The sequence below is a fragment of the Propithecus coquereli genome, unplaced genomic scaffold (genome assembly GCF_000956105.1).
Source record: "Propithecus coquereli isolate 6110/MARCELLA unplaced genomic scaffold, Pcoq_1.0 Scaffold181, whole genome shotgun sequence".
In the NCBI taxonomy this organism is placed as follows: domain Eukaryota; kingdom Metazoa; phylum Chordata; class Mammalia; order Primates; family Indriidae; genus Propithecus; species Propithecus coquereli.
This window is the reverse complement of record NW_012142857.1, coordinates 1,271,983-1,299,608: the sequence shown is the minus strand read 5'-3', so window position 1 is coordinate 1,299,608 and position 27,626 is coordinate 1,271,983. Positions and strand designations below refer to the sequence as shown.

Sequence of the window (27,626 nt, the reverse complement as noted above, 5' to 3'; positions counted from 1 at the left end):
TGAAGGCATTAAATAAAACTCTGTATTGCTTCGCCACTTTTCTGTAAGTCTAAAATTATTTCAAAATCAAAAGTGTTAAAAAAAACCTAAATCTCCTGTGTATAAAAATTCCAAATAATTTATGTAAATACTCAGCCCTTGAGGAGGTGGAGCATAACTCCACACTTCTTAAGTGTGGGCTCCATGTAATGACTTCTTTCCAAAGAACACAGTATGGAAAATGAGAAAGAAACAGTAATTTTACAGTGAAGAAACTGGACAGACACTATCTCAGCCAGTGGTCAAGGTTCGCATCGACAAGGACACTTCATTTGATAGTATATTTCCGTGATAGGATGTGACCAGAATCACACTTGACCTCTATGATCTTCCCTTCCAAAGCATATGAACCCAGTCTAATCAGGCAAACCCAATTTAGGGACTCTCTGCAAAATACCTGACCAGCGCTACTCAAATTGTTAGGGACATCATGAACATGGAAAGTCTGAAAGACTCAGAGCCCAGAAAAGCTTAAGGAAACATGAGGATTAAATATGGCACCCAGGGTGAAATTCTGGCAAAAGGAAATTAGCTAAAAACTAAGGATCTGAATACTGTTTGGACTTTAGTTAATAATAATATAATAATATTGTTTCCTTAATCATGACAAGTATAGCACACTATTGTAAGATGTAAATAATAAGGGAAACTGGGTGCAGGATTCATGGGAATTCTCTGTATAATCTTCACAACTTCTTCTAAATGTAAAAACTGTTCTAAAAATAGACTTTATTTTAAAAAGAATACATGTTACACAATTCCATTTGTGTAACATTCTTGAAATAACAAAATTGCAGAGAGGGAGCCCTCATTAGTGACTGTAGGGGATTAGGGATGGTGAGAGGTTAGCACAGGGAAATCTTTGTGATGATGGCACAGCTGAATATCTTGAATGTGGTGGTATTTATACAAGACTATACATGTGACAAAATTATGTAGATCTCTACACATACAAACACACAACACATACAACTTCATGTATAACTGGGAAAATCTGAATAGGTTCTATGAATTGTGCCAATATCAACTTTTTTTTTAGTTTTGATATTGTACTGTGGTTTTGAGGGGTGTTGTGATGGGAGGTGGGCAGTTGGGAGAGGGTTGACAGGACTTCCTTAGCTACCTCCTGTGAATCCATAATTATGTCAAAATAAAAGTTCCGAAAGTCTTTGGAAAATCTGATATGTTAGATGTCAACAACTTACTGAATTTTATTCATGAGGATGTGCCACTGAACCTTGCTGACACACTCTGGTTTCACTGTTTTCTTCCCTTCTCTCCTTACAGAGAGCTGGGGTGATTGTTCAGTTTGGGAATGGATTCAGGGGACTTCTAGGGTATAGAGTATTGCTGACTAAAATGGTGGAAGGGGATCCTGGATTTGTCGAGTGACTTTGTAGGTCTCAGGGGGCCAAGGGCGGCATGGATGGTGTCAGTGGGAAGAAGATGCAGAGATCCTTTTGTTGGGAGTTTACTCTACTTTCCAAAAATACACAGATCTTGAAATTTTTTTGAAGGGACTCTATTCTAACAAAGGCAATTTTGTGAAAATGAGAAAAAGATGCCTACTTGTAGGACAAGCATCACATCAGTGGTGCACATCTTGACAAGAGGAGTCCAGGCTGGGTTTCAGTCCTCATTTTTGTTTTTAGTCAAGTCCCTTTGTGCAGGAAACAACCTGTGTAACCTTTTATGGCAGCCCTGACTAAGGATTACACTATTACATGTGGGATTATTAAGAGCAGTTACCAAATGGGTGGTATAAAAGATGTTTGTGGGTTGTGGTTATGAGACTTCCTAGAGGATGTGTGGTCTGAATTAAACCTTAAGGATGGGTAGAGTTTGGATAGGTAGAGACTTGGGAGATGATATTCATGATCTAGACAGGTTTGTTTGTATAAAACTCAATGAGGTCTTGTCTTCTTGCTCATTCTCACACACACACACACATCTTTGGCACCTGGAAACGTGCAAGCAGGATAGGAAGAAAAGAAGGAAGGAAGGCAGAGGGGGAGGGAGGAAGAAAGGAAGGATTTGATTACATGTCCTCATTCTATTTTTTTCATTAACTTCTTCCATACTTTTGCATTGTATTAGGATAAGGTAGACTATACCGGGATAGCAAACCCAGAATGTCATTGGCTTTACACAATGGTGGGGAATAAAGTTGGAAATTAAAGGTAGGATCTGTTTGAAAGGAACAAAGATGACAGAATTGGAGACCTTTAGACTCAAAGAACACTACAGACATCATTGAGAGTTTGGCCTCCCATTTTATAAAGTAGGCAAGTGAGACTCAAAGAAGTTTTTCCTCCTGCAGGGGGACAGAGTTCTTTAGTAACCAAGTAGAAACATACCCCAGGTCTCATGACTCTTAAACCAGTGCTCTGTCTGCTAAAAAGCAGAGAATCCAGCTTTAAAATATCAAGCTTAATAATGACATACTATGTGTGGTTTCTAACTCTATTGTGGTTTTAACATTTCTCATTTGTTACTTCCCAATTTTACTTTATGTGAATGTGGATAACTCTTTGGAACTAGTTTTTTTCTTTAATCCTGGAAAGAAAAGCCCTTGCCCCTGTGATACTTTAGAAAAAGTGTATTGCCACAGCTTTATAATAATTAAAGATCTGGATATTGGCATTTCCCATGAAAGTGAAAGTGTTAGTAATAAACAATGGAAATACACACCTCTTTTCTACACCACTTTCCCAATCCCTTTCAACCCATTCTTTATTTAATCTGACCTATAAAGAGACTTTTATAACCTTGGGCAAATCCTTTAGCTCCTCACATCCCATTATCCTCAGTCTCTAAGGCATGTGTGACTTAAAATTGTTGACATGGTAACTGATTTCCAACATCCTCAGTCTTCCGCTAGTCACCTCCCCACAGTCCACGTAGCTAGGGTGGTTTAAGCTCATCCCTTCAGGGTATGTATCTGACAGCAGAAAGCAAGGGGAAACATTAAAAAGACTTTCTTTCTAGCTTTCAGTTTCAAATGCATGGAAACTAGGGAAACAGAAATGAATTGGGCAGAGAAAAAGAATTTGGAAGAGAGTTGGAACAAGACTTTCTAGGACTTCTCTTTCCTTCTCCCTGAGGCTAGAAAAATGATTCTCTGGCTCTGGAACTAAGATTTTGCTATGCTGGTGGAATGGGGTCTTAAAAATTAATAAAATTGAGCTGGAGAAAAATTAAGAAGTGTATATCCCTTCCCCAGTGTATTTGTAGACTGAGATTCATATCAGCCCCATGTGTGGACCCATCTGACTTCCTTGAGAATCTTTGTCAGCACATGGCTACTGTATTGATGAATGAAAAACCCTGAAGTTGAGTCAATCATTTCTGAGGCACCAGCTTTGTCCCTGCATGAGAAGCTGGTAGGAAGAGATTAGGAGCTCTCTCAGAAGTCATTGCTGATTCCAGAAATACCACCAGACCAATGAGACCATGGTAGAAAGAAGACTATATAATGCTTCAAGTTTTCCTAGTTCAGCATAAGATAGTCAGCAGAGAGGAAAAGAGGGCAAATTCTACTCTATTAGAGGTTGCTGACCAAATTCTCTGAATCTCAGGAGACTACCTGGGGCACAAATGCTCCACCCACTCCGAGGCTGCCCTAAGACACTGCCCGGAAGACTTCCATTCATTGCACCCAACTTTGATTATTCCACTGTGGATGCTGCAAATACCAAAAGTTGTAGTAATTGTCTCAGTGGGTCACATTGATACTTAGGGATGGGGGATGCTCATAACATTTCCTACCTATCTTGTTGGCTGTTGGAAGAGGCACATCAGAAGATAAGACAAAGAAAGAAGGCGAGAAATACATAAATGTATGTATGTTTACATGTCCTTAAAGTGAAACGTGCAAAGTACGCTTTAAAACAGGCTTTTGAAATCCTCTTATGAATAGAAACTAAAAATTGGAATAGAAAGGGTGGGAAGTGCAGGCAGGGAGATAGTGGGGACTCCACACTTTCTTGGGGACCCCATTACTCTTTTACCACTGGCCATATTCTGCTTAGAACTGCTAGCTCATTTTGCAAATGTTGGTCTTGTTAAGTTCCTTCAGAGCAAGAACTCTCAGCGTAGGCACTGGGTAGGGAATCAGTAACTGTCTGTCGTTTATTAAATAGTCCTTCCTATCACCCAGTAAAACCTTAAGTGCAGGCGGAGATCCATCCTTCAGATGTCTGACATCATGGGATATTTAGTAAGAAAGCTTAATCTCTATCCATAATGCTCTTCTAAAAATTTAGGACAGGATGGTCTTCAACCTTTAATAGCTTTCAGCAGAAGTGTGACTGGTTCTATGAATCATCCCTGTCTTGATGTCCAGGTAACGCAACATTCTCTGAACAGTAACCCAGTAATTCAGACTGAAATCTTGCCCACAATGTACTTCCCAGTATCACACAAAAGACAGACGTTTGGTTAGAATTTTCTCAATGATTCTGTATCCAGTGGTGTGAGCAAAGACCCCCAAATGCTATTATACTTCTTAGTGATGTGAACCAGATGGAAAATAAAACAAAAGAATTCACAACTCATGTTAGACTGAATTGAAAGTCTTTAATTTCACACAATGAATAACATATGAATAGGATTAACTTTTTTTTTTTAATAGTTAAGTGCTCTATACTGTGCTAACCTGATCTGGTAGCGAAAAAGACTGAGCTTTCTTTTAGAAAAAAATGTTTAAAACCCAACATCTAAGACCATGGAGGAGCATGACAGTCAGCATGCCAGATGTATCTACGCCTCAAATAACAGCAAGTCCATGTTCATTTTAAATGTACAAAAATGCTTTATGAATAAAAACTGTTACAAAAAGAACATTTCAAACAATGTACAATTTTTCTTGCCTCTATATTCAATAAAATACAAATACATTTTTTGTTCTAAAATATGTTTACATACAATCAAAGTAGAACATGCAAATTACACTTTAAAAAAGGCTTTTAAAAACCACTTATGAATACAAACTAAAAATTAGCCAGCACGACTTGTAAGACAATCTTGTGCCCCATTTTTTCTTTTGAAATATATATGTACATATTTAACACATCATGTGCATTTATTATTATTTAAGAAATAGATTTTTTTTTTTTTTTTAAAAAAGGAAGAAAAAGAAAGACACCAACCTAGGGTGGAACTGCCCTTCCATGGTGACAGTTGGCAGTTCTTTTCAATTTTCCCCCTTTAGTGTTTATTATACCTGGGCAAGTGGGCAATAGATATCCAGGAAGTTTCTTCCTTGGTTGATATGTGCTTCTAAGACTGTTCCCCAAATGACTGAGTCTAACAGGGAAGGAAGACTCATCAGCGGGGTGAACTCTCCAAGAAACAAGAGGCAGAGGGAGCTTTGTATTGTGGAAAGAAACTTTTAAGAAACACCAAGAAAATGCTACGGTATATTACAGTTCGAGTTTCTAGGCACTGTGATGACATTATCTGTAAGCTCTGGCATTTGGACCATTGTGATACTACAGGGTACTGTTGTGAACAATGTCTATATTTATCTACTTTTACATAACGAGGACTGAAAATCCTGCAACGTAACACTTAAATGGCTTTTGAGGCATTTCAGCTTCTGCCACCCCCTCTCTCTCCATGTTACAGTTGGTATTTAAAGGCTTTGGAAATATATATATAGACTTTAGACAGTTCCCAGGTAAATCTTTCTAGTGATAGGGAAAAATATTCTCTAAAAGCTCATTATCTGAATATTGTTGGGTAATAAGCTAGGAGTGGGATTTTCTACTTAAGTCTTAAAACCAAATCCTTTATGATCTGCGTGTAGTACATCACCTTATACTATAATTCTGTCACCACTTGCTTATCATATTTATAGACCCAGCAATGTGCGGAACACAAATTCTGACTGCCATTGAACATGGCCTCCCACTCCAGCCAGCAGCCAAGTTAACATGCTAATCTTCTGCCAGCCCTTAGTCACCTTCTCTGGGCTGTCAGAGGCTGCTGAGTCCTGGTCCTGCCAAGTCACAAACCAGCCCCTGACATGCTCTCCTTTCCGTTGACCTTTCTTCCTTGGGTTTTAGCCAGAACTGGACTATTTGAGGAAGTTAAACTTCTGTTACTCTCATTTGAGATGAGGGGTTGAAAAGCAATGGCTCCGCCAGACACTTAGTAAGGTAGATTAAAGATCCATCAGCACCTTCAAGGAGGTTTTTATATCTAGATTTCACCCGTTTCTCATCATTAATCAGACTCCTTATAAGTGTGTCCACATCTGCTTGCTGAAGGTAAGTATTCCAGAAAAAGAAAATGAAAATCAAGGGGTTTCTCTTGGTATGAAGCATTCTGTGGAGCTGTATATGGAATTTCGTGCATCCCAAATGACCAACTCTCAAAAAGAAAAAAATGCAGGGCCATTGGGTAGTGTTGAGAGACCAGAGACCTCCACAACCTGGGTTGGAAGGGCTGGGATTTCTTTCTGGCTCTGTAACCAACTAGATGTGAAACTACATCGGCCCACTGTTAGCTTGCACAGGAAAGAAGCTATAGGAATTGGGGCAGTTAGAGAATAAGGAAATACTTGTACTGATGAAAAGAGTTAGATTAATGAAAAGCAGAAGAAAAAAAAAGTAATGTGATACTGAGGGAGGAACGGGGTGGTGGGGAGAGGAAGCTGTGTAGGTGACTGGACTTGCCTCCACCTCTGAGCAGCTGTGTAGTATGCCTCACCTTTGGTCCTCTGCCATTTTCCAATCTATTCCTACCGTCATTCACACAGAGCAGGCAGCAGTCCCCAACCTTTCTGGCACCAGGGACCGGCTTCATGGAAGACCATTTTTCCACGGACCAGGGGAGGGGGTGGTTTCAGGATGATTCAAGGACATTACATTTATTGTGCAGTCAGACCTCTCTGCTAATGATAATCTGTATCTGCAGCAGCTCCCTAGCGCTAGCATCACTGCCTGAGCTCCACCTCAGATCATCAGGCATTAGATTCTCAGAAGGAGCATGCAACCTAGATCCCTCGCATGTGCAGTTTACAGTAGGGTTCATGCTCATTTGGGAATCTAATGCCCTGCTGATCTGACAGGAGGCAGAGCTTATGTGACGATGCAAGCGATGGGGAGTGGCTGTAAATACAGATGAAGCTTTGCTTGCTGCCTGCTGCTCACTTCCTGCTGTACAACCTGGTTCCTAACGGGCTATGGACAGTACCAGTCTCTGGTGGCCTGGGGGTTGGGGACTGCAGATGTAGAGGATTTGCATTCAACCCATGTGGCAACTGAAGACCAGAATTCATGTATAAGTTGCAACTCTGCTGTTAACTCTTTCCTTGAATATCTTTCATCGCTTTGGAAATTCTAATATATCCCAAAGTTATCTGGAATTTCTCACCTGCTAGCTATTATGCCAATTAAACTTCGGGTCCTCTTTTAAGAAGTTTATCTAGCACCAGCTCGTCCTCCTGTGCAAGAAGACTTAGTCTGCTTACAGGCTCAGTTAGGGAGATGGTACAACACAGAATGAAAGAAGGGCAAAAGAAAGAAAGAAATGATTTCAAAATCCAGCAAGAAGAGAAACCTCTTTACAGCTTAATTGGAATGAAAATGGTTGCTGTTTCACAGTGATTGTGGGGCGAGAGGGGCTAATTTAAACCTTCCTTTCAGGTGACTTTGGAACTACTCAGACATGGCTTGAGAATGATAAATTAGAAATGGCTGCTTTGATTTTGCTGTTCAACTTGTGTGAAATGCCAAAGGTCAACCCAGGTCACAAAGTGAGTGTCTAGAATATAAGCTTTAAAGTACAGGGGAATGAAGTCCTTTAAACCTACATATTGCTAGGATTAAATGCAACTGACCTAGTGGGCAGCAAATGATGTGAAGTCCATGGTGACAGTGCACAATAGGATGACCATGTGGGTAATTTCAACCAACTGTTGGTGCCGCGACAGAGCAGTGATGCTTGCAAGCATATTAACTTGGGATTTTAAAATTAACTCCCATAGATACCCCATCACTTACTCTCTTATGTTGCCAACAAAAATCCATCTCTCTCTCTCTCTCTCAGGAAAAATACTGTGTTCTGAAGTGATAATACAATTTCCAGCTGGTCCCAACTTCCTGTAAAGAAACTTAATTTGGAGGTAAACCAGATATTCTAATTCCCATTAGAAAATTTAATTCTCTCTGTCAGTGTCTCTCTTTTTATAATCTACCAGGCCAGGTGTTTGATGTCTTGGGCAAGGAAAGAGGAGGAGTGAGGGAGGAAATTGAAAATACTTATTTGAAATTTTCACATCTGACTTTTAGAAAACATCTACGAAAATGGAATATCTTCATTATTCATTTTGAGTCTTCTTAACATATTTTACTTGGGCTGTGGAAATGGATAATAGAAATGGAATATCTGTCCACGCTAAACCAATGGCTAGAGTACAACTTGGATGAGAAATGTACAGTTGAAATTGACCATTTAAAAGACGATTTGTCACACACAGTTTGCATCCATGCAGACTGATAGATTTATAATTACATTATGTACAAAAATGTTTTAGTTTATTAAGGCAACCACAATTTGGATACTTTGTCCAAGGTGGCTTGATATAATTGGAGTGGTGATACCCTTTGAGCATTTCCTTTTCTTTTTTTTTTTTTCCAGATAAGAACACTTACTCCCATTTGCTTTTAAGAAATAATCATCAAGAGATAATGGACTTCTTATATTGTCTTTTTGTTTCCTTTTTTCAACAACTTAGGACAATTATTTGTATGAAAGAGATCAGGTACCAAGGCATTGCAAGACACTTTTCTTTCTGGTGGGTCTAGAATTTCAGTTTTTGGCAATTTGTCAGTTATTCCATTTGCTGTGGGATATTAAAATCATTTTATTCTGCCTATGCTCTGATGATATGTTTTAAGTATAAAAATAACGTGGTTGACACCTGGGTCAACATATCCTTGGCTGCTCTGAGTTACTTATTAAAAAGGCTCTATCAATACTGATTATGTTTCATAATGATTGGGATTCAAAGCCAGGTTCTTGGGACGGCATGCCAAAGGTGAACTTTACAGCACAGGTAAGGGTTACGCTATTTAGATGTGTACCAAGAAGAAGAAGGCAGCAAGTAAGTTAATGAAAAGGTATATGGAAGTACAATGGGCAAAGGAAAAATAGGAATAGACGATGCTAAAAGTCAGTGTATGTGCGACAGAGGAGGCAGACAGAAGAACGTGAATGCAAGTCTAAGGTCGCCTGTCACTAGAATTCTACCTTCTGATCACACAATTCCATCTGAGAAATTGAACTGTTAAGGGAGAGATTCAGGTCACCTGAAGATGATGTTGGTACCTCAAAGCCTAACAGAGCTTGAAAACCGAAATAAATTAAAACCAATTAAATGGAGGTGGGTTATAGCAATGCCAGTTGAGCAATTTGCAACTTTTCTCCCCTTGGAATGTTTCCTAATTGAGGGTGTTTCCCTTTCGATTTTCCTGGCCATCAAATGAAATCAGAATCGAGGGCGCACCTTGGCTGTGAAAGGTCAGGTGGCCGTCAGAGAGCACCACCAGCTTCCCCCTCCTGGATGGGGTTCCCTCTCGTCTGTAAAGGATCTAGCCACACTTGGTCGGGAACTGCTGTAAAGCACAGACAAGCTTCTTTTGAAGGCGCCCCCCCGCTGCTTTCCTTTCCCAAGAGCTCCTGATGGCTCAGCGCCGGTCATCTGGCCCGGTTCTGCCCCGCCCACTTCTGGAGAGAAGGGCATCGGTGTCCCTGCAGCGGGGGTTCCGCCCCCACCCCGGCTCTCTGCACTTCCAAGGTGTCAGTTCCCCCAGCCCCAGGTGCAGACGCCCAGACCCACCCTAGGGAAGGACATCGCTCTCGCTCCCTCGGGATTTCCTCTGCCTTTTGGCTTTCACCTCCTCTTCCTGGGGAAGGGGCTGCTGCGGGGGCTGGGCGGGAGGCTGGGGTTTGTGTTTCCTCTTCCCGCCTCGCGGGGCCTTGGGCAGAGGCGGGGGCGGGGGCGGCGGCGGCGGCGGGAGGGGCGGCGGCGGCGGGAGGGGCGGCGGCGGCGGCGGGGGCAGCGGCGGCGCCTCGCGGGCCATGTGGATGACGGCTTCGATGGTGGCCATGATGGCGTCTTGGCTGGCGGCGGGCTCCAGCACGAGCGGGCTCAGGCTGGGCTTCTGGCCCCTTTTGCTGGGCAGGTCGATGCATTTTTCCAGCACCGGCATTTGGTCTCTGGAGTCCTCATCGAACTGGGTCGGCTGCTTGCGGGGACGCCCCCGCCTCTTCTTGACGAAGTTGTTGCCTGTCTTTGATTGTCTCTGCAGCCGCTTGGCCTTCAGGATCTTGTTCACGTGGTCCAGATTCTTCTTGGTGGACAGAATCTTGGTGTAGTTGCACATCTTCCGCACTTCGCACTGGATGGCTTCGATCTCCCGCCGCTTGAATCTCTTCTTCAGGGAGGAGCTGGCTGCAGGAGGGGAAGAAAATAGAAATTGAGCACAGGACGCAAGCTGCCTCACACCTAGCGTTTTCCCTGACACCTAGCATTATATTTGGCTATAAAGATGACGGACAATTAGTGCTATGGATGTAACTGTGTACCCAGTATTTATTCTTTCTTTTGCTTATTTATTAAAATTAAAAATAATAAAAATAAACATCGGTCAGATATCTATTATGGGTGCAAAGTATGTGGAATACTGTTGTTCCCATTTTTAAGATGTGGAAACTGAGGCTTATGCTGTTGATGTGACCTGCCTTGGAGCTGCGGAGTCAACGGCAGAATCACAATATAAATTTTCCCATTATTTTTCTTATTAAGAATTTACTTTTTTTAATTCAGCCCTTTAACATTTGATCCTCTTCAACTTAGCATTAGATTATATTTTCTCTTTTTTTGTAGACGTTGGATGAATAAAAACGCATGCAGTTCTCCGTGTCAAGCAATTGGGATAAACCAGATGTACTATCAACCTCATAGAAGAGATGCCTTGTGTAACTGAACTATTTCATTCCTACCCCTCCTCCACTGACAGAGGGAGGAATATTTCCTGGAATACTCTAGTTGGCGTGGCACTGTCTCTCTACATTTTTTCTCCCCGATGTTCTGGACTTGTCAAGTTGCCTGGTGGTGTCCAATTAACCAAGTCCTTCTTACCCAGTTCATCTGCTGGGACCCTCAAGGGAAATATCAGCCAGGTGTTTCTGAATCAATTACACTCCCCCTACCGGGCTGTTGTTTGCAAAAATTTCTTTTCATGTCCTGGTGGCCAGATGCGTCTCTATTTTATGAGCCGAACTTCTCGTCTCAGGAAGTCCTGTACTGCCGCCACTAAATAGCCTTCAGAACTGCTTGGTTTTGAAGTTCAGACACCATAAAGTGTGAATGGCTTCAAGACATAGGCAACCATTCCTCCTTCAGATCATTCTTTCTCCTTGTGTTGTTTATGAGCAGGCGCATGTGTACATACCTGTGTGTACACGCACACTAGCACAGATTCCACGTCCCCACCTTCACGGTGGCCACTCCCTCTGGCCATTTATAAACTTAAGAAGTGTGCCCTCACTGCGTTCTATGCTGCTGTGATTTACCCTACATGTTCTACCCCAAAGAAGCCCACACAGAAGACCTAGGCATAGAGGGGAATGTGTTCTGCTTTAGCATCTTGATTTGCTCTGCCCTTTCATGGTTTTTTTCACCTACTAGTAGAGAAGCAGAATAAATATTCGTATCTTAAGGGAAAGCAGAAAAATATGTTGAAAACATGGATACCATTCTCATTTTTTCCTGGGTACCCCCGCTTCATTCTTTCCTCTGCTTTGCCCCACTTCTCCCTCATGCTGTGCCCATCACAGACTGCCAGGAGGGTTTTATTTGAAGTTATTTACAATGCTGGCTTCATGGAGTGAGAAGGGCTGAGTCCTGTGGGCCAGGTCAAAATGCTACTGCTTTTGGCCAAAGGTCAGTAAGACTGACTGAGCAATGAATACCTACTGAACGACTTTTTCAAATAAGTTATAAAGATCAAAATACAGAAAAAAAAAAAAAAAAAAACCAACCAGAGTGAGCTCCTGACCATAAAAATAAAATTTTTGTAGTTAGTTTTGTAAAAGAAAAAGGTTGCCTGATTGTAAGTTCTCAGATGCAGGAACCAATTCTTGTTTGTTCTCTGTGTCACTCACAGGGCCTAGCAGGGTGCCTCACTTATAAAAGGGACTTACGAATTGTTTCTGGACTGACAAATGAAACTAATCATAGCTGTCTTGTAGTCATATTCTCTGAAAGAGTTCTAGTTCGGATTTTTAAAACCACCATTGAAAATACAGTGACACTGAGTTAGCAGGCTCTCGTGTCAGAGACAAGTAATTTACCTTGTCCACATAGTTCATGAGTAAATGGAAACTAGTCAGAAATATTCCACAAAACTGGCATTATTTCAAGCACAGTTTCCATTTGCAGTTTATCCTCTCTTTAGTTTGTATCATCCACAGAAGAAGAAAATGCTATGCGATATATACTATAGTATACAACTATAAAGTAAATCATTTTGCTGACATATAGTATAGCATGCAAGTATAAAGTAAATCAATTAGTTGGCAATCCTGTATTTGACTGAATAAAGCTTGATTGAAATACTCAATGAGCTGTAGGTTGTTTGGGGCAAATATTAACATATCCAATGGATTGTCTCTCTTAAGTGTTTTCTTTTTAGAGTGAAATGCAAAAAATAAAACAAAACAAACCCCCCCAAAAAAACCAAACCTCACGAAAAGCAAAATCAAAAAATAAACAAACACCTAGTCAATAATCCTATATTCAAAAATTTGTTATATGCTGTATAATTTTTTATTAAGTTCTTGTATTAAAAATGATGATGAAATAAAAATTCTGATAGTGTAAACTCACTAAACAGTACCAAGAATGACATAACTAACTTCCTTGCACCCACTTAACAAATGCTAACTTTTTGTCATATTTGCTTTTTTTTCTTTTAAGGAAGAAAATATGGTAGATTGAGCTAAGTCATTGTTCCCACTCCATTCCCTACCCTTACATTTTTATGCTTGTATTTATACTTTTATTGCATATATGTGAACTCATAAGGGTGAAAATCTCCCTAATGTTAGTAATGACGTAAGGAACTGGGAACACTTGCACATTGTTGGTGGGAGTGCAAATTGGAATAATCACTTTGGAGAACAACTGGGCAACTGCTAGGGTTGAAGGTGTCCATGTTCAACGCCCCAGCAATCCCATGGCAAGATTGCCTCCTTTACTCATTTGTTAATAGGAGGCAAAAGTCATGCAAGGATGTTCCTTGAAGCTCAGTGTATGCTACAGAAATTGAAAAACAATCTAAATGTTAATTAAGAGGGTAATGAATCAACTATGATACGCTGAACAATGGAATATTATATGTTTATTAAATGTATAAACTACATATAAATATATCAACATGGTTAAATCTTAAAAAAAAGTTGAGTAAAACAGGAAATCATGAAAGTATTGTAAGTACACCACTTATGTAAATTGAGAAACATATAGATGCTTGGATTTTTATTTCATCTTCCACGTCCAGTTGTGGAGGTTGAAAGTGAATACCGGATGGGGATCAACTATGGGCGAAAGACTTGGTGCGTGAGATTTCAACATCTACTTGCCTCCCAAGTGGCCTCATAGAACTATGTTAAACCTCTGAAGTAGAGCTGTCCAACAGAATTTTCCTGCAATGGTGGCAATATTCTCATCTGGGCTGACCCGTAGGCTAGCTACTAGCCACATGTAGCGGCTGAGCACTTGAAGTGTGGCCAGCGTGACTTGGGAAACTGAATTCTTACGTTCATTTAATTTTAATAAACAACCACATGTGGCTAGTGGCTACCACACACGGGGCAGCACAGCTCTAGACTTAACCACCTCGAAATAGAGAGGACACAGGACACATAGGGATTCATTCAGTAAAATGTAGACTGTGGGAAACTCTAGACAAACAGCTTGGTGTCTTCAACAAATAAATTGCAGGGCAGGGGAGGGAGAAACCAAATTTAAAAAGACTGGACATAAAATGACCTTATTTGGATGTCAATTTAAACAAACTGTAAAGGAGATCATGAAATCCATGAAAATTTGAACACTGGGCATTGCATAATATTATATGATTATAGTTAATTTTCATAGATGTAATAATTGCATTGTGATCTTTTTGAGTACTTATCTTTTAGAAATGCATAGTAAGATATTTATAGATGAAATCATATGATATCTCTGGGATTGGTTTCAAAATACTAAGGAAGGGAAGAAACAGGTGAAGATATTGCTGAAACAAGATCAGCTGTGAGCTGATATTGTTGAAGTTGATGTTGATGGTTACATGAGGTTTATTAATGCTGTTCTGCCTGCTTTGGTATATGTTTGACATTTTCCATAATGCAAGGTTAAAAAATTATCAGTAAGTGGTAATAAAACATCTTAGAATCTTAGGACTGGAGAGTTCTCTGTTTTTCATCTCTCGAGGCTCTATTTCACCAAATAATTTTGGAAGGATAAAGGATGTTCTCAGTGAAGGGCATGCACCCACCATATCCCTAGAAGGCTCACGTTGATAGCTGCTCTCCTGGCTTAATGACATGGGAGAACAAATGCATTCTCTGTTTTATGCTGCAACCAGTTGCATAAATACAGGTCATAAGCCAACCTCTGTTGATGTCAGAAAGTGTCATGACTTAGTATCCCTCTTTCTTTTGTACATGATAATCTTTAAGGTTTTTCTCATCTACTAAACATCTGAATTTTATTTTGTCCTTATGTTTATTATCCAGACTTTAAGTTCAGCTTCATCATCCCTGCGTGTGAACAACAGCAGAGTATAGCGTAGCAGAATGGACTCTGCACGGGGGGTGGGAAAGGAAGGTGGACTGGGATGAATCCTTAGCCCCTCTGGGTCTCTTTATCCTCATCTGTTATGTTGGATGGCTGAACCAGCTGCTCTCAAAGTTCCCTTCCAGATTTAAATATTGCTATAATTCTTTCCTATGCTCATTATCAATTGCCTCCCCCAAATGTGGGGTGGCTTTCTAAAACATTTATTTCACCTAATAATTCTGAAATCCTAGTGTGGAGGGAGGAGGACCGTGGACTTGGCAAGGTTTGATATTCACAAATCTTTCTCCTTATTGCTTATGATTTCACTGTCCCTCTAAATGTTTACAGATTTTTCTCTCTTCAAATTGTTTCATTATTGGACAGTAATTTCTGGGCTCTTGCTGCAAGATTGATTCCATATTTGCTCTCCTTCCTATAATTGTCCTATAGCTTGCCTGCTCTTTGTTAGTTTTTTAAGAATAATTATGAGTGGCCCAGGCAAAATGCAAATTCATTTCTTCATAACTCTGCAATACAAATTATCTTTTTAGACCCCGTCTGTATTTAAAATTGCCATGCAAATGATTGAGCTGGTTTGGGTCCAGATCTAGATTTTCTATCTTTTCACTCCCATTATCAGAGGGTTGGCTCATCAGCATTCTGTTGATTTTGTCACGTCTTTTATGATAATTGAAGAATGGGCTTAGCAGTGCTTTTTGTACGCAAACTTTATAGATGTAGCACAGGCGCCATGAGCCAAGACAAGGGCTAACAAGGCTTAGTTATATGGAAGGTTCCCAAGAAATAGGCACTCATGTTTGTAGATTGTACTTTGCCCATGTGCAAGACACATCTAGTTTTACATGAAAGCATTGGGTGGGTTAGGGAGGGAGGCAAAATTATCTCTAGACTCCTTAAGAGTTTTTCTTGCCATTTGAATGTTCCTAAGGGGAGGTGGGGAGATGCTGCAGAAGGCTGAACTGACTGCATTTCAGGGTTCAGTTAAGCTGCATTCAGGGTGGATAGGGCTGGAACACCATCTGCCTCTACTGAGGCAGAGCTGCAGTGTGAATTGCTTTGTGTGCTCATACATGCTATAAGATTCTTTGAAGGCAAAGGCCACATCTTTTCTCTAATTTTAGTGTTCCCAGCACAAGCCACTTCACACGTGATCTGGTGCATGCTATGGGGTCAGCAAATATAAGGGAATTCAATTGTCTCATGTTCTCCAATGTAAATTGTACAGGGTGTTTTTTTTTTTTTTACTTTGTACTTCTACTTTACTTGATAATGGTTCTTTATTTTTTTAATGCTGCTTTTTATTTTTTAATGGGAAGTATGAGGCAACCTGCCTTGGCATGCAAACTTTCTTCCTCCATTCTTAGAATTTAAATTAACTTTCTATAGTCCTGGTCTTAAAAGCTCTTTTGAAAAAGATGGCAAGTTGCCCCTACAAGGTAGGGGGCATCTGAGTAGCTGCTGGTTATCAACACAAGTGCTAAGGCCTGCTCTCTAAGTTTAAAGCAGTAATTTAGAATTAAGAGTTAGCAGATGTTGGGGCCTTGTTATGATATGAAGGTGTTTCCATTCTCTTATTAATGTCATCTTAGTATACTTCGGGGTTTCTTTGAAACTGTGACTAGCTTGTTTGAAGCATAGTAACCACTTGACTGTTCAAACAACAGTTTCCTCTGAGAGGTTTATTGTGAAAGAACTCTCTGCAATGGCTTGGGGGACTCTGGTCTTTGTTCTTTTCCTATTTCACGTTTTTCCCTGGGACAAGGTAGGAGGGGAGTTGGGCAGACTGGCTGATGCCCAGGTGAAGCAGTGGGTTGTGTAGGTGTAAGCAGGTTTATGCATGTGATCTCTGAAACGGGAAAGGCCACCAAACAGAAAGTGAACCAGGGTGTCTCCCTAGATCTTCTGATTAATAGTGCTGGATTTAGAAACTTGTCCAGCACTCTCCTCCTCTGCAAACCTTGCCCACACTGTTCACCCTCCTCTCTGTCCCTTCAAATTAAACCCACAGCTTCCCAAGTGGGAGTGGGGTGTACATTCCCCCAGGAGGAAGTAAGATTATTTATGGGGTTGCAGGAAGAACATATTAATAATTTATATTTCTATTATTTATATTTTATCTAAAAAATAAGGACTAAATTAAGCATTCTAATGCTTAATATATAGAACAACAGTGATGCCCTTACTTGGGCTGCCCGTCAGATGATGCGTCACTTGTCACACCTGGGCACGACGTTCCAAGGAGAAGGAGAGGCCACATGCATTTAAGGGGCTGGCGGGCATCTCATCAGTTTGTTGCTTTCAGGGTGTTGTCAATGTTCTATATTCTAAATGCTACAGCAGGTCAGCCCACATGGTTAATTTTAGAAAAACAAGACTTTAAATAGAAAAAAATAAAATTCAAAATACTATGTAATGAGATGAAGAATATTCATGAAATATTTTATATACCACACAGAGTTCTGTTGATTATCTCACAGCAAACTGTAGAAAAAGAGTTGTCGTTTTCAAAGACAAATTTGGCAATTTTCTTGTGCAAAAAGACAAAGGTTCTTAAGGTTCTCACCTTTTCTGTTTGTGCTGTCAGTGGGCTGTCAGTAAGGTTACCTAGCAGTTGGTAAAAGACCAAACACCTAATGTCCCTTTAGGGTAAAGTGGGACAGAAAGTAACTGCTTTTAGAAAGAAACTCATGCTATGGAAAGAGCATTTTTGGAAATCGATTGCAAATATTTCCACTGTTTGGCAATTTTGTTGCTGAAAGTAATGTATTATAGCCTATACAATCCCTTAAACGTGCAAATTTGAAAATCTTGTAAACAGAGCTAACTTCCAAATGAAGAGTTTCAGAGCTATGAACTCAAAAAATGCAATGTCTTCTGATTTGCAAGTCAAGTTTCAACAAAAATCTTGCTTAATTGATAGATAACATGGAAAAAAATGATAGTATGATTTGAGCACAGTCCATAAGGCACTTTCTTTTTTGAATCTATATCTATGTGAAATATCCTTTTAACCTACAGCATCTACTAACAGCAATTGTTGTCGAATTAAGAGTCAGATCTTGAAATTATTTGTCCCAAGTGTTTTAAAAAACCAAGATTTTTCTAAAACAAGTAAGCAAACTCAATCACTTGGTCCTCCTTAAAACATCATTAAAATATTAAAATTAGTATAAAATCTTTATGGCAGCAAAAATATTTTGTTTTGTTAATAATAATACATGAAATAAATTTAAAATTATTTTAAGAATATCATTTACTCATCCTGTCGAAGTTTCTGTTTAAAAAAATGTATGTATTTTAAACATGTACTTAAATGGGTAAGACTATTCAAAATTATGTCATTGATACCATTGCATGATCAAAACATTTGGAGCCCACTGCTTTAAAGTTTTCCTTCCATTTTTAAAACTTCTGAAGAGTTTATTCACTTACTTAGTATTTAGTCCCAGAAAATCTTAAATTTCTATGAGCTCTCAGCCTAGGAAGCATTAAAGATTCTTGAAGACAGGGAGCATGTGTTGTTCTTCATACCCCTCAAAACAAAGAACAGAGTTCCTTTTTCATAGTAGAAGCTTGACTAATATTTCCTGCTGGATTTTTTTTTTTTTTTTGATTGGATTCGAGATTGTAAGCTCCTGGAGCCCAAAGCCTGGATAACAATAATCTTCGTATTCCCTAGAACACCTTTAACTGGATTGCATGAGATTCCATGGCAATAAGAAGGGTGCCCTGTCCATGGAGAGCTCCCAGAATGGGACCCATGCTGACATCCTTTATTCAGAGTCCTTGACTTTTCTGACCATGGGGAAATAATGCCAGTTATTTCATGAACCTGGGGGTTGGGGAAAACACCTGTGACTTTGGACAGGTGTAGACAGTGGTATCTCACTCCAAAGAGGCTCTGAGCCAAGGAAGAACATTGCCAGGTTGCTTAAGGAACCGGAGGGTAATCAAGGCTTTGGCAGGCCTGAGAAAAATGGGTAAAGGGAGAAAGCTCAGAGATCAGAGAACTAGTAAAAAAGGAGATTATAGTTCCCTGTAAGGTACACTGTGTATATTCATCAAAAGGGACTTGCCCATGGTGGATCAACAAGAATTGTTTAAGTCTGGGAGCTTTTCTGGGGGTGATATTTATCAGGGTCAAAGTTGCTTCCTAAACTTTTGGTAAGGAATTAATTGGAAGTGGTGTCACTGGTAAACTGAGGAATGCTAGGGCCATTTAGCCCTGCTCTATTTCGATTGACTTTGGCTTTCGCTTGCTGCAATGTAGACCAAGCCCCAGCACACTGACTAGACAACACGAGAGGCTGGAGAGAAATGTAGTTAACACCAGAAAGTTTGAAGCTACATCTGTTGAGTCGCACAGCATGCCAGTTGGTCACACAGCGTGGGCGGTTGCACCCTCTCAAAGGGCTCTTTATATTTCTTTTCTTTCCTCTCAAATGTGGTATAGCTTTACCCTTAACCATAAATACCATCTCTTATATAATACTCCAATTATTGTGCATGCATGTTCTTACCTGATTGTAAGAAATTTTCTTTCTCTCTTTTAAATTTTGAAAATAAATACAGGGAAGAACAAAGAATCATGTAACAGACGTGATCTTAGGACAATTGCCACATTTTTAATATTTAGGCTCAGATAAAATAAATCCTGTTGACCATGCTAGAACATCAAGAATTACATAAAATGGTAGGTATCTATGCTTTGTTTTCTTCCTGGTCTTTATAATAACTGCATTTGTTTACTTAATACTCAGGCTTATTGTTGGCAATCTGATAGAAAACATGTTAACTAGGATCTTAGAAGAATGAGGTTCTAGCATTAACTTATCACCCCTCAATTCTGGGCCTCCTGACAAATCTCTTAATTTCTTAAAAGGACCCTTATTTCTGAATAGATAAAATTCTGTAAAAAGTCATATACCTCCAATTTTTCTCTGCTTTAGATAAGACATCCTCCAATCCTTCGTCTATGTCTCTTATGAGATGAATTCTAGACCAAATCAAAATATTCCATTTTGATAGCTCTCCTCCAGAGATTTTATCACCTGTCAAAGCTCATCTTAAATTTTGGTGCCTAGAATTGAACTGATTTTCCAGATATGAAGAGATTAATACAGAAAAATTGGGTTGATATTTTCTATGATCAAACCACTGCACTTACACTGATGAAGACAACATTAAAAAAAAAAAAGCCTACTATTTTTTCCAACAACATTTCACTGTTGGCTCCTGTTAAATGGAGGCTCAATTAACTCCCTTAAATACTTTCATATAAACTGCCACCAAAACTGGCCATTGCTATGTGGAGTTGGTTTTTGAGCTTAAATGCAAGCCTTCCATTTAAATCTGTAAAGTTTAATTTTATTGGTTTTAGTCCAGTATTCTAGTCTGTTGTGAAATTTTTGAATCTTAATTTTGTTTTCTCAAAGAGTGCCCATATTTTTAGGGATTCTCAAAGGGTTTGAATACTCTCAAAGTGAATGCCTGTCCCTTAACTACTTCTGGGCTGGATTCAAGTGACTCAAATGCATGCTATCATTCTTCTCTTTATTGAGGGTTTCTAAGAAAAAAATGTCAATTTACACGACAAAGTATCCCTGTATTCCTCATAAAAACAATAAGCAATTTATACCAATTGCTTTAGACTTTCACATGTTTTTGCAACTGTCTGGTTAGTAGATGATGGATGTGCCACAGAAATAATAACTTTGCATAGCCTACAGGTGTGTGCCCAACTCTATTATTTCTGTAGGTGTCAGAGAGAATATTGCATCTGATGTTGGATAGTGAAAAAAGTCTTGCATTTTTCTTTTATCCAGAGGCAACTCTCCTGTCCCAGTGTGGAAAAAAAAGACACAAGACAAAACAACACCAGGCATCGTTCCAGTGCTTCCAAATGTCCACTGGAATTTGGTTTATAACTCGGTCTTAAAGCTTTTTATTAATACTTTACATCCTAGTACATCCTACCTATTCTTTAAAATACCAATTAAGTCTTCTTCCTAAAAGCCATCCATGGAATTTCATTTCAACATTAAGCTGTTCCCTTCTGTGTTACTTACGTATCTCTAACAGCACTTTGCTTAGTCCTATATTATGATTATGGGATTAGTCAATATTTATCCCTCCTCTTAACTGCATTTTCCTAAGGCACAGGACCATGTCTTAGCCATCCTTATTCATTCTTGCAACAGACGTTGATTGAGTCCCACTTTGTGCCAGGCACTGTGCTGGGAGCTGAATCCTGTGCTCTTCCTCCTGAAGGATAGCGCAGAGCTCAGCTGACCTACTCGAACTGAAATCGATCTACGTGGCTTCACCGGAACTGGCATTTCCTCTGTGTTGTGTAAAGTCTGTGTGTGAGGCATGGAGGGATTTTTTGAAGGAGAGTCACATCCCTGTAAATTCAATTAGACCCTCACATATTTCAGCTGTTCTCTACTCTCCTGAGAGCACCATTAACTGTTTGGAAACTCTAAGCTATGACCAAAAGATATCCAAACTGATCACAAAAGAAATGAAGTTTCAATGACAAAAACAAATTTGGAACTTATTAGGAGCCAATAAGAAAATCAGCTTGAACATTTAAGGCCACAGATCAGATTGAAACGATGGGCCCCCCAGAAAAGGAACATATTATATATTAATTATCTAACACCAAAACATATACATATGTGTATGTGCACACATATATGTACACATACACATATTTATAGAGAGAGAGAAAGAGAGAGGGAGGGAGGGAAGGTAAGGGAAAGAGAGAGAGAAAGAGAATGAATGGTCTTCTTTTGTTGTTTTAAAGTAGAGCAATTTTAGGTTTAAAGCCAAATTGAATGGAGGGTACAGAAATTTCCCGCATACTCCCCTGCCCCAACATACGCATAGCCTCCACCATGAATGGCCTTTTCATTGCCAAACATTTGAATCAGAAATGTAATGGTTTACTGTGGGGGAGGGGTCATGTGCTGTTTTGGCAAATATATATACATCCACGTTCTGAGCACTATACCAGTAGTTTTTTGAGAAAAAGTTATTGCTTTAACTTTTTTCCTTTTTTGTAATATATGCTTGGACAGATTCAAGGCAGCAAACATTCCTTCCTCAATTTAAGAGGAAAAGGCTCATTCATCATCTTTCCCTTTAAGAGACCATAAATTATTGGCTCATATACCATGTGGCTTGGATTCTAGGAAAAGTTAGTGTAAACAAACCCAAGTTACAATGCGTGGAGTAAGAGAGTGAGTCATAAACAAAACACAGACATATGTTCTCATATAAATACGGGCCTGGATCATCAGCTTCCCAAAGTCTGCTTCCCATTAATTACACAACAAAATGAACTTTCCATATGTAAAGCCCAAATCACTTCGCTCTGGCAACTTGTACAAGACAAAGACCAGGATTGTGGCTATTTAAGCACTAACAAAACTGGATTTCAAACTAAGGAAAGTCCTCTCAAAATATCTTCAGGTACTGGAGCACAGGAAGATCCCTTGGAGGAAGTATTTTTGAATAATGAAACTATACCTGAGCACCCCTGGGAACACCGCTTGGGAGGCTGCTCTGGATCCCCCGTTGAACTTATAGGTAATATTAGGCTTATTCTCTTTTATTCTGAGTCCCTTCATCTTTTGGGGGTTAACATACATTGCTGGGACCACCGGATAGTTTAAATTCCCTCCAGCAATTCCTTCTCTCTGTCTTCTGACACTGTCAACTGATGGCACAAACTCGCGTTTCCTGGTTATCTTACTAAGGCTATCTGGTCTCTCTTAGTTTAAAGAGTATCAAGGAAACAACAATTCCTGGGGAAGAGGATTCTTCAGCAGATGAGAAGCTCCAAGTAAGAGTGGAGGGAAGCAGCTAAGCTCTTTCTTTACGTCCTTTTTGAAAGCAGACTTCATAAAACAAAGAGTTAGTTTTCCAATGGACATTGAAACAACAGACATCAAACTTTAGGTGTCCCAGCTGGCGGAGATGGGGGTGGGGGTAAGAACTTTTACTCTTTGCTAGTGGAGATGTAGGTAGTTTTCAACCATTCATTCACTCAGTGATTATTTTTCTAACACCTATGCTTTGTATTAATAGCATACCTTAGAGCACACAAGGGAAGTGTCTAATGAAGGGGAAGGTTTTGGAGAACCTAGAGTGCAGCCTGCAGTATTTCTCAGGCTTTCTCATTTAGTTGTGATAGCCACCACTGGAGGACCTCGGTATACCCTCTGAGACCTCAGAGGTTAAGCGATTTTCCTGAGGGCACACATCTCAGAAGTCCTGGACTCAACAGTTCAAGCAAGGGCTGCCCCATTTCAAAGCCAGTTTCATACCATGTTTCCTCAAGAAAGCAAAGAAGACAGGGAACTGGATAAAGTCAGAAAACCTGGGCTTCCATGTCCATTTTCTACTCTTGACTGCATGGAAGTGCCAGCTTTCTCTTGATTTCGCAATCCCAAAGCCCTCTTAGAAACCCCAAATTCCATAATTAAATAACAAAAGATATCACTGGAGATCACACGTGTTATTTCTGCTAGATTAAGTGTTCTAGCACATTGTTTTGATCCCACTGCTTTCTCCAGTTCAAACGCCTTCAATGGTTCCCTAAAGGGAGCCAGGCAGTCCACATACTGAGGGGAGCTGGTTAGGGTCATGAAGGAAGGTGGTGGTAGGGACATGGGGGACATGGCAAACTAACGAGAATATGGACCATCTAACGGGGCAAATGTTATCCTGTTCCAACCAATTGTTGCCAGATAGAAGGAAATCTGAGCTATAACCCTCTGTAAACCAACCAAAGAATAACTGCAGACAGCTCTTGGCCCACAGCTGCCATTGGGCTATCATTACCCTTCAGAGTGGTCACCATGCCTTTTTCTAGAATTTCAGGTACTCTATGTTCTGACCCTAAAGTTTTCCTCCAGCCTCATCTGCCATTATTTCCACATACACTGCTATCTCAGAAACAAAAGCCTGTCCCTCCAGCTTCTGTCTGCTTATCTAATTTGGCCCATCCTTAGAAGTCCATCTCAACTCTTCTCTTCCCAGATCATCTTACTGTCCTAAGAACTCCCTTGGTACGAATCAGTTGAAAATTAATGACCAATCAATTGCCGGATGATAGCTCTGTTAGCAACTCAGATTGTTATTCAATCTATTCATTTAAAATATTATTTAGTGATTTCATGTTTTGGAGTTAGGCCTTCCCAATTAGTGTGAAAGCTCTCCCAGGGCAGGAGCTAATCTTCTACTTGCCTATATCGCTCGTAGATTTGAGTGCAATGCAGCAGGTGCTTAAAAAACTTTGGCCATTTTTAATGAAGCCTTATAGATCTTTGAGTAAGATGAATATGACATAGCAATGAATACCCTCAAGGGTAGGGGCTTGGACTGTGTCCTCAGATAAGGGTATTTGGAAGGAGGGGTGAGGATAAAGATCATTTTCTAAAAGCTGGTTAATGGATATTATGATCTAAGTCCTCATATGACTAAGTTATGACTTCACATGATTAAATCCTGACATGACATAACTTCATTTTTGACATGAGAGAGGTCATAAAATACTTATATATTAAGTTTTTAATATGGGATTGGTGTTTTCATCGGCTATTTCATTTCTTTCTTGCCACTGCCTAAAAGGCAAAATTTAGTTTTCCCATTGCACTGATGAGAAAACTTGGACCTAGAAGTCTCAGTAAGACTCAGTAGCTTACCTAAGGGAATGAACTGAAAAGTACTACAGTACTGTAATGACTCCACAATAACTGGTGCGTGATCTCTCTCTCTCTTTCTTTTTTTCCCTCTCTCTCTCTGTCTTTGTCACATGGTCTCACGATCCTTCCTCTCTTCTCTCTTCCTGCCTCCTTTCTCTCCCTGCCTCTTCTCTGTGTCCCTGCTCTCCTCTCTTAGACTACAGCCTGCCTGGACCACTCAAGATCACTCTTAATGACGGTCATTACACAGTTCTTCCACATTGCCTGGGGCCATTTCTGCAGCAATGGAAATCACTTTGCCACACCCCCGCCCCAACAGCTGGACTCCCTATGCCAACTTCACCAGAACCAAGAAGTTTTTGAAAAACTCTCCATTAATTACAGAAAACCCAAAAAAAGCACCGTGCCCCCTTCTCATTAGCACAGTTGCTTTCAGTTGCCACTAAATTATCTCGCCACCATTAAACCAACAATCTAATTAGAGTTCTGGAAATGGAAAGAGCCCGTGAACAAGGCAGGCACCGCACTTTCATCTCAAAACTGATCATAAAATATTTGTGCCCTTTCGTTCTTTGCCGCATAAAATCTGCGCCTGGGAGAGTCTCCTTTCATTCTCTCTCGCTTATAAAGAGGAGCCTGAATATTTGATATAAAATGAGTATCTTAATAGAAATCGCTTCACGTATGGGAGGTTTTCTTTTCCACATTTCTCCGAGTGTGGAGTCCTCATTACAATAATCGCACCTGACTCCCCTCTGCGTCTGCTGCCTCCCAGCTGCAGCTCCCAGGGGCTTCCGCGGAGGTGTGAATGATACTATCGCTGGGAAGAAGATAAAACGTATTATTATCATTATTTTTAAGAGGGTCTGACTGTGGCACGAGGTGGTTAGGAGCACAATCCATATCAAGCATTCAGAAAAGATAAATTGAGTTCAACTTCGCACAGATACGGCACTTTCAAATCTGTCATTAAAACCTCTGTGTTTCCTAAAATTTCAGCTCTAGAGAGAAAATAATTAGTTAAATTAAGTCCAGATATGTTTATTGAGTATGTACTATGCACCGAGCACCACGAAAGGGTCTTGACACCCAAATATGAGTATGAGTTGCTCTATATCAAGACTCCTGGCTTTGTGTCTCTTGTTTTCTTCCCATATATCCCAAAGTCCTGGGAATTCATGGGTTGCCCAGTAAGCGTTGAATGAGACAAAACTTAAATAGGAAATGGCTGCTGCCCTGGTGAAACCAAGACTCTGGCCACAATGCAAGGCTATCATGTATAAAATATTAATAATAATAACAACGGCTGCAGCAATAGTAGCATCCATTTGCTGAACTGTTACTCCATGCCAGGTACTTTGCTAAGATTTTTCACAATGGTTATCTCATTTATTCCTCACTACAATCCTCTATACTAGAGATTCTTTTCCCCTTTTTACAGACATGAACACTGCGGTCCGAGATCACCCAGCTGGTAAGTGCAGCACTGAGATTTCCGTGCAGGAAATATGAGGCAAGAACATATTCGTGCAAGTGGAGCATTTCGTGGTCTGTGTGTGGTGGTAAGAAAAATGAGCCGAAACTTAGAAACCAGGCAAACGGAAGGGTGCAAGTCCTTTCTGGCATGCCCAAGGAGTACTAATAATCTCGAAAAACGTGCCCTTGTTGGACTTACTATCTACGACTGATTAAAGGACCAGAATCTGCCAGTTTGTAAGTTAACTTGCAGACTTCTGCCTAGCAAAGATGCAATGATTTTTGTCCCGTAGAAGCGATAACCCCAGAGGTTATGGTTTTATTGCCTGTTAGGACATTAACTGAGCAATCTCACCCAGGCTGCTTTCTCCAATGTCTATGTTCTTATCAAGCCCTGTTCCTCTAACTCTCTTTTGGGCTAGCTTTATCCTCATGCCATTTTCTTCATTAAAGAGTTGAATGAATCTTTGACATGAGTTTTTAGTTTTTTTAAAATAATACTCTGACAGTGGAGATCCCAAAGGAGTTTAGTGCTGGTTGAAATTTGCAAGGAGATGAGGCTGGAGCAGAGGGCAGGTCCAGGTTCTGGAGAGTCTGATGCTTCTCTGGGTGTTCACAGCCTTGGCCATAGGAATGGCTCAGGTGCCCTAGGATGTCCAGGTCAAGTCAGAAAAGAGCTTATTTCTTCCTTTGGGGCTGATTTTTGGAGGTTTTTCAGAAGGCCTTTGGTGTGTGATTGGGGCCCTCAGGGAAGCACAGCAGCTCCCAGCCCTGCTGGGTCTCTTGGTGGCCCAGAGCTGGGAGGAGGGAACTTTTCATCAGCCTACTCCATTCAGCAGAGCTTTCTAGGCAAACACAGGCTTATTTGTGATGCTTCCACGTGGGCCCCTAGGTAGTACTTTTCAGACAACTTGACTGCGTTATCTTTAATTTGAGCTTTATTTGTTCTGGATCTTTTTTGGAAAGTTTCCCACTGTATATTTTAAGTGATTAGTCTGGGCTTGTAGGAATGTATTTTATAATTTCAAGAGTTCTTCAATATCTATCCTTATGGCTCTTGGATATTCCAAATCCTATTAACTCACATATTTCTTTCCTCTATTTTGGTTCTTTTGAAAGACAAGACATTTGGCTGAATTGACCTGTTATTTTGATCATGGCTTTATTTAGATCATGATTCTATGTAAGACGAAAAGCAACTGAAAGAAATAATTGTATCATTCTTAAATTCCTGTTCATTGCTTTTTTGTACCTGGATATTATTTCGTTATTACTGGGCCTCTTCCCATAGACGGCAGTTAGCAAAGAGGAAAAATCAGGCATCAGAGAATTTGGGAGCTAGATGCAATTTTCATAATCATTTTGTTTCAGCTACTAGCAGACTGAATTTGATTCTGATTTTATTAGAATTAAGAATTCCTACTATTATTTGTAAAGGTAATTAATTTTTCAAGATTAAGGTTTTCTTCTTGATTACAGGTATCTGTTAGCTCTGATTGGGCTGACAGTTTGGTTAATAA

General features: G+C 40.1%; 1 protein-coding gene across 2 annotated transcripts in view; it reads right to left on the bottom strand.

Moving 5' to 3' along the window:
- Window positions 1-8,772: 8,772 nt before the first annotated feature.
- SETBP1 (SET binding protein 1) overlaps window positions 8,773-27,626 on the bottom strand; it is a 363,575-nt gene continuing 344,721 nt past the window's right edge. For both annotated transcript variants that reach the window (XM_012642646.1, XM_012642645.1), the window contains exon 6: window positions 8,773-10,501. In XM_012642646.1, coding sequence (XP_012498100.1) covers window positions 9,888-10,501 — 614 coding nt within the window. In that variant the 3' untranslated portion in view covers window positions 8,773-9,887. The remainder of the gene's footprint in view (window positions 10,502-27,626) is intronic.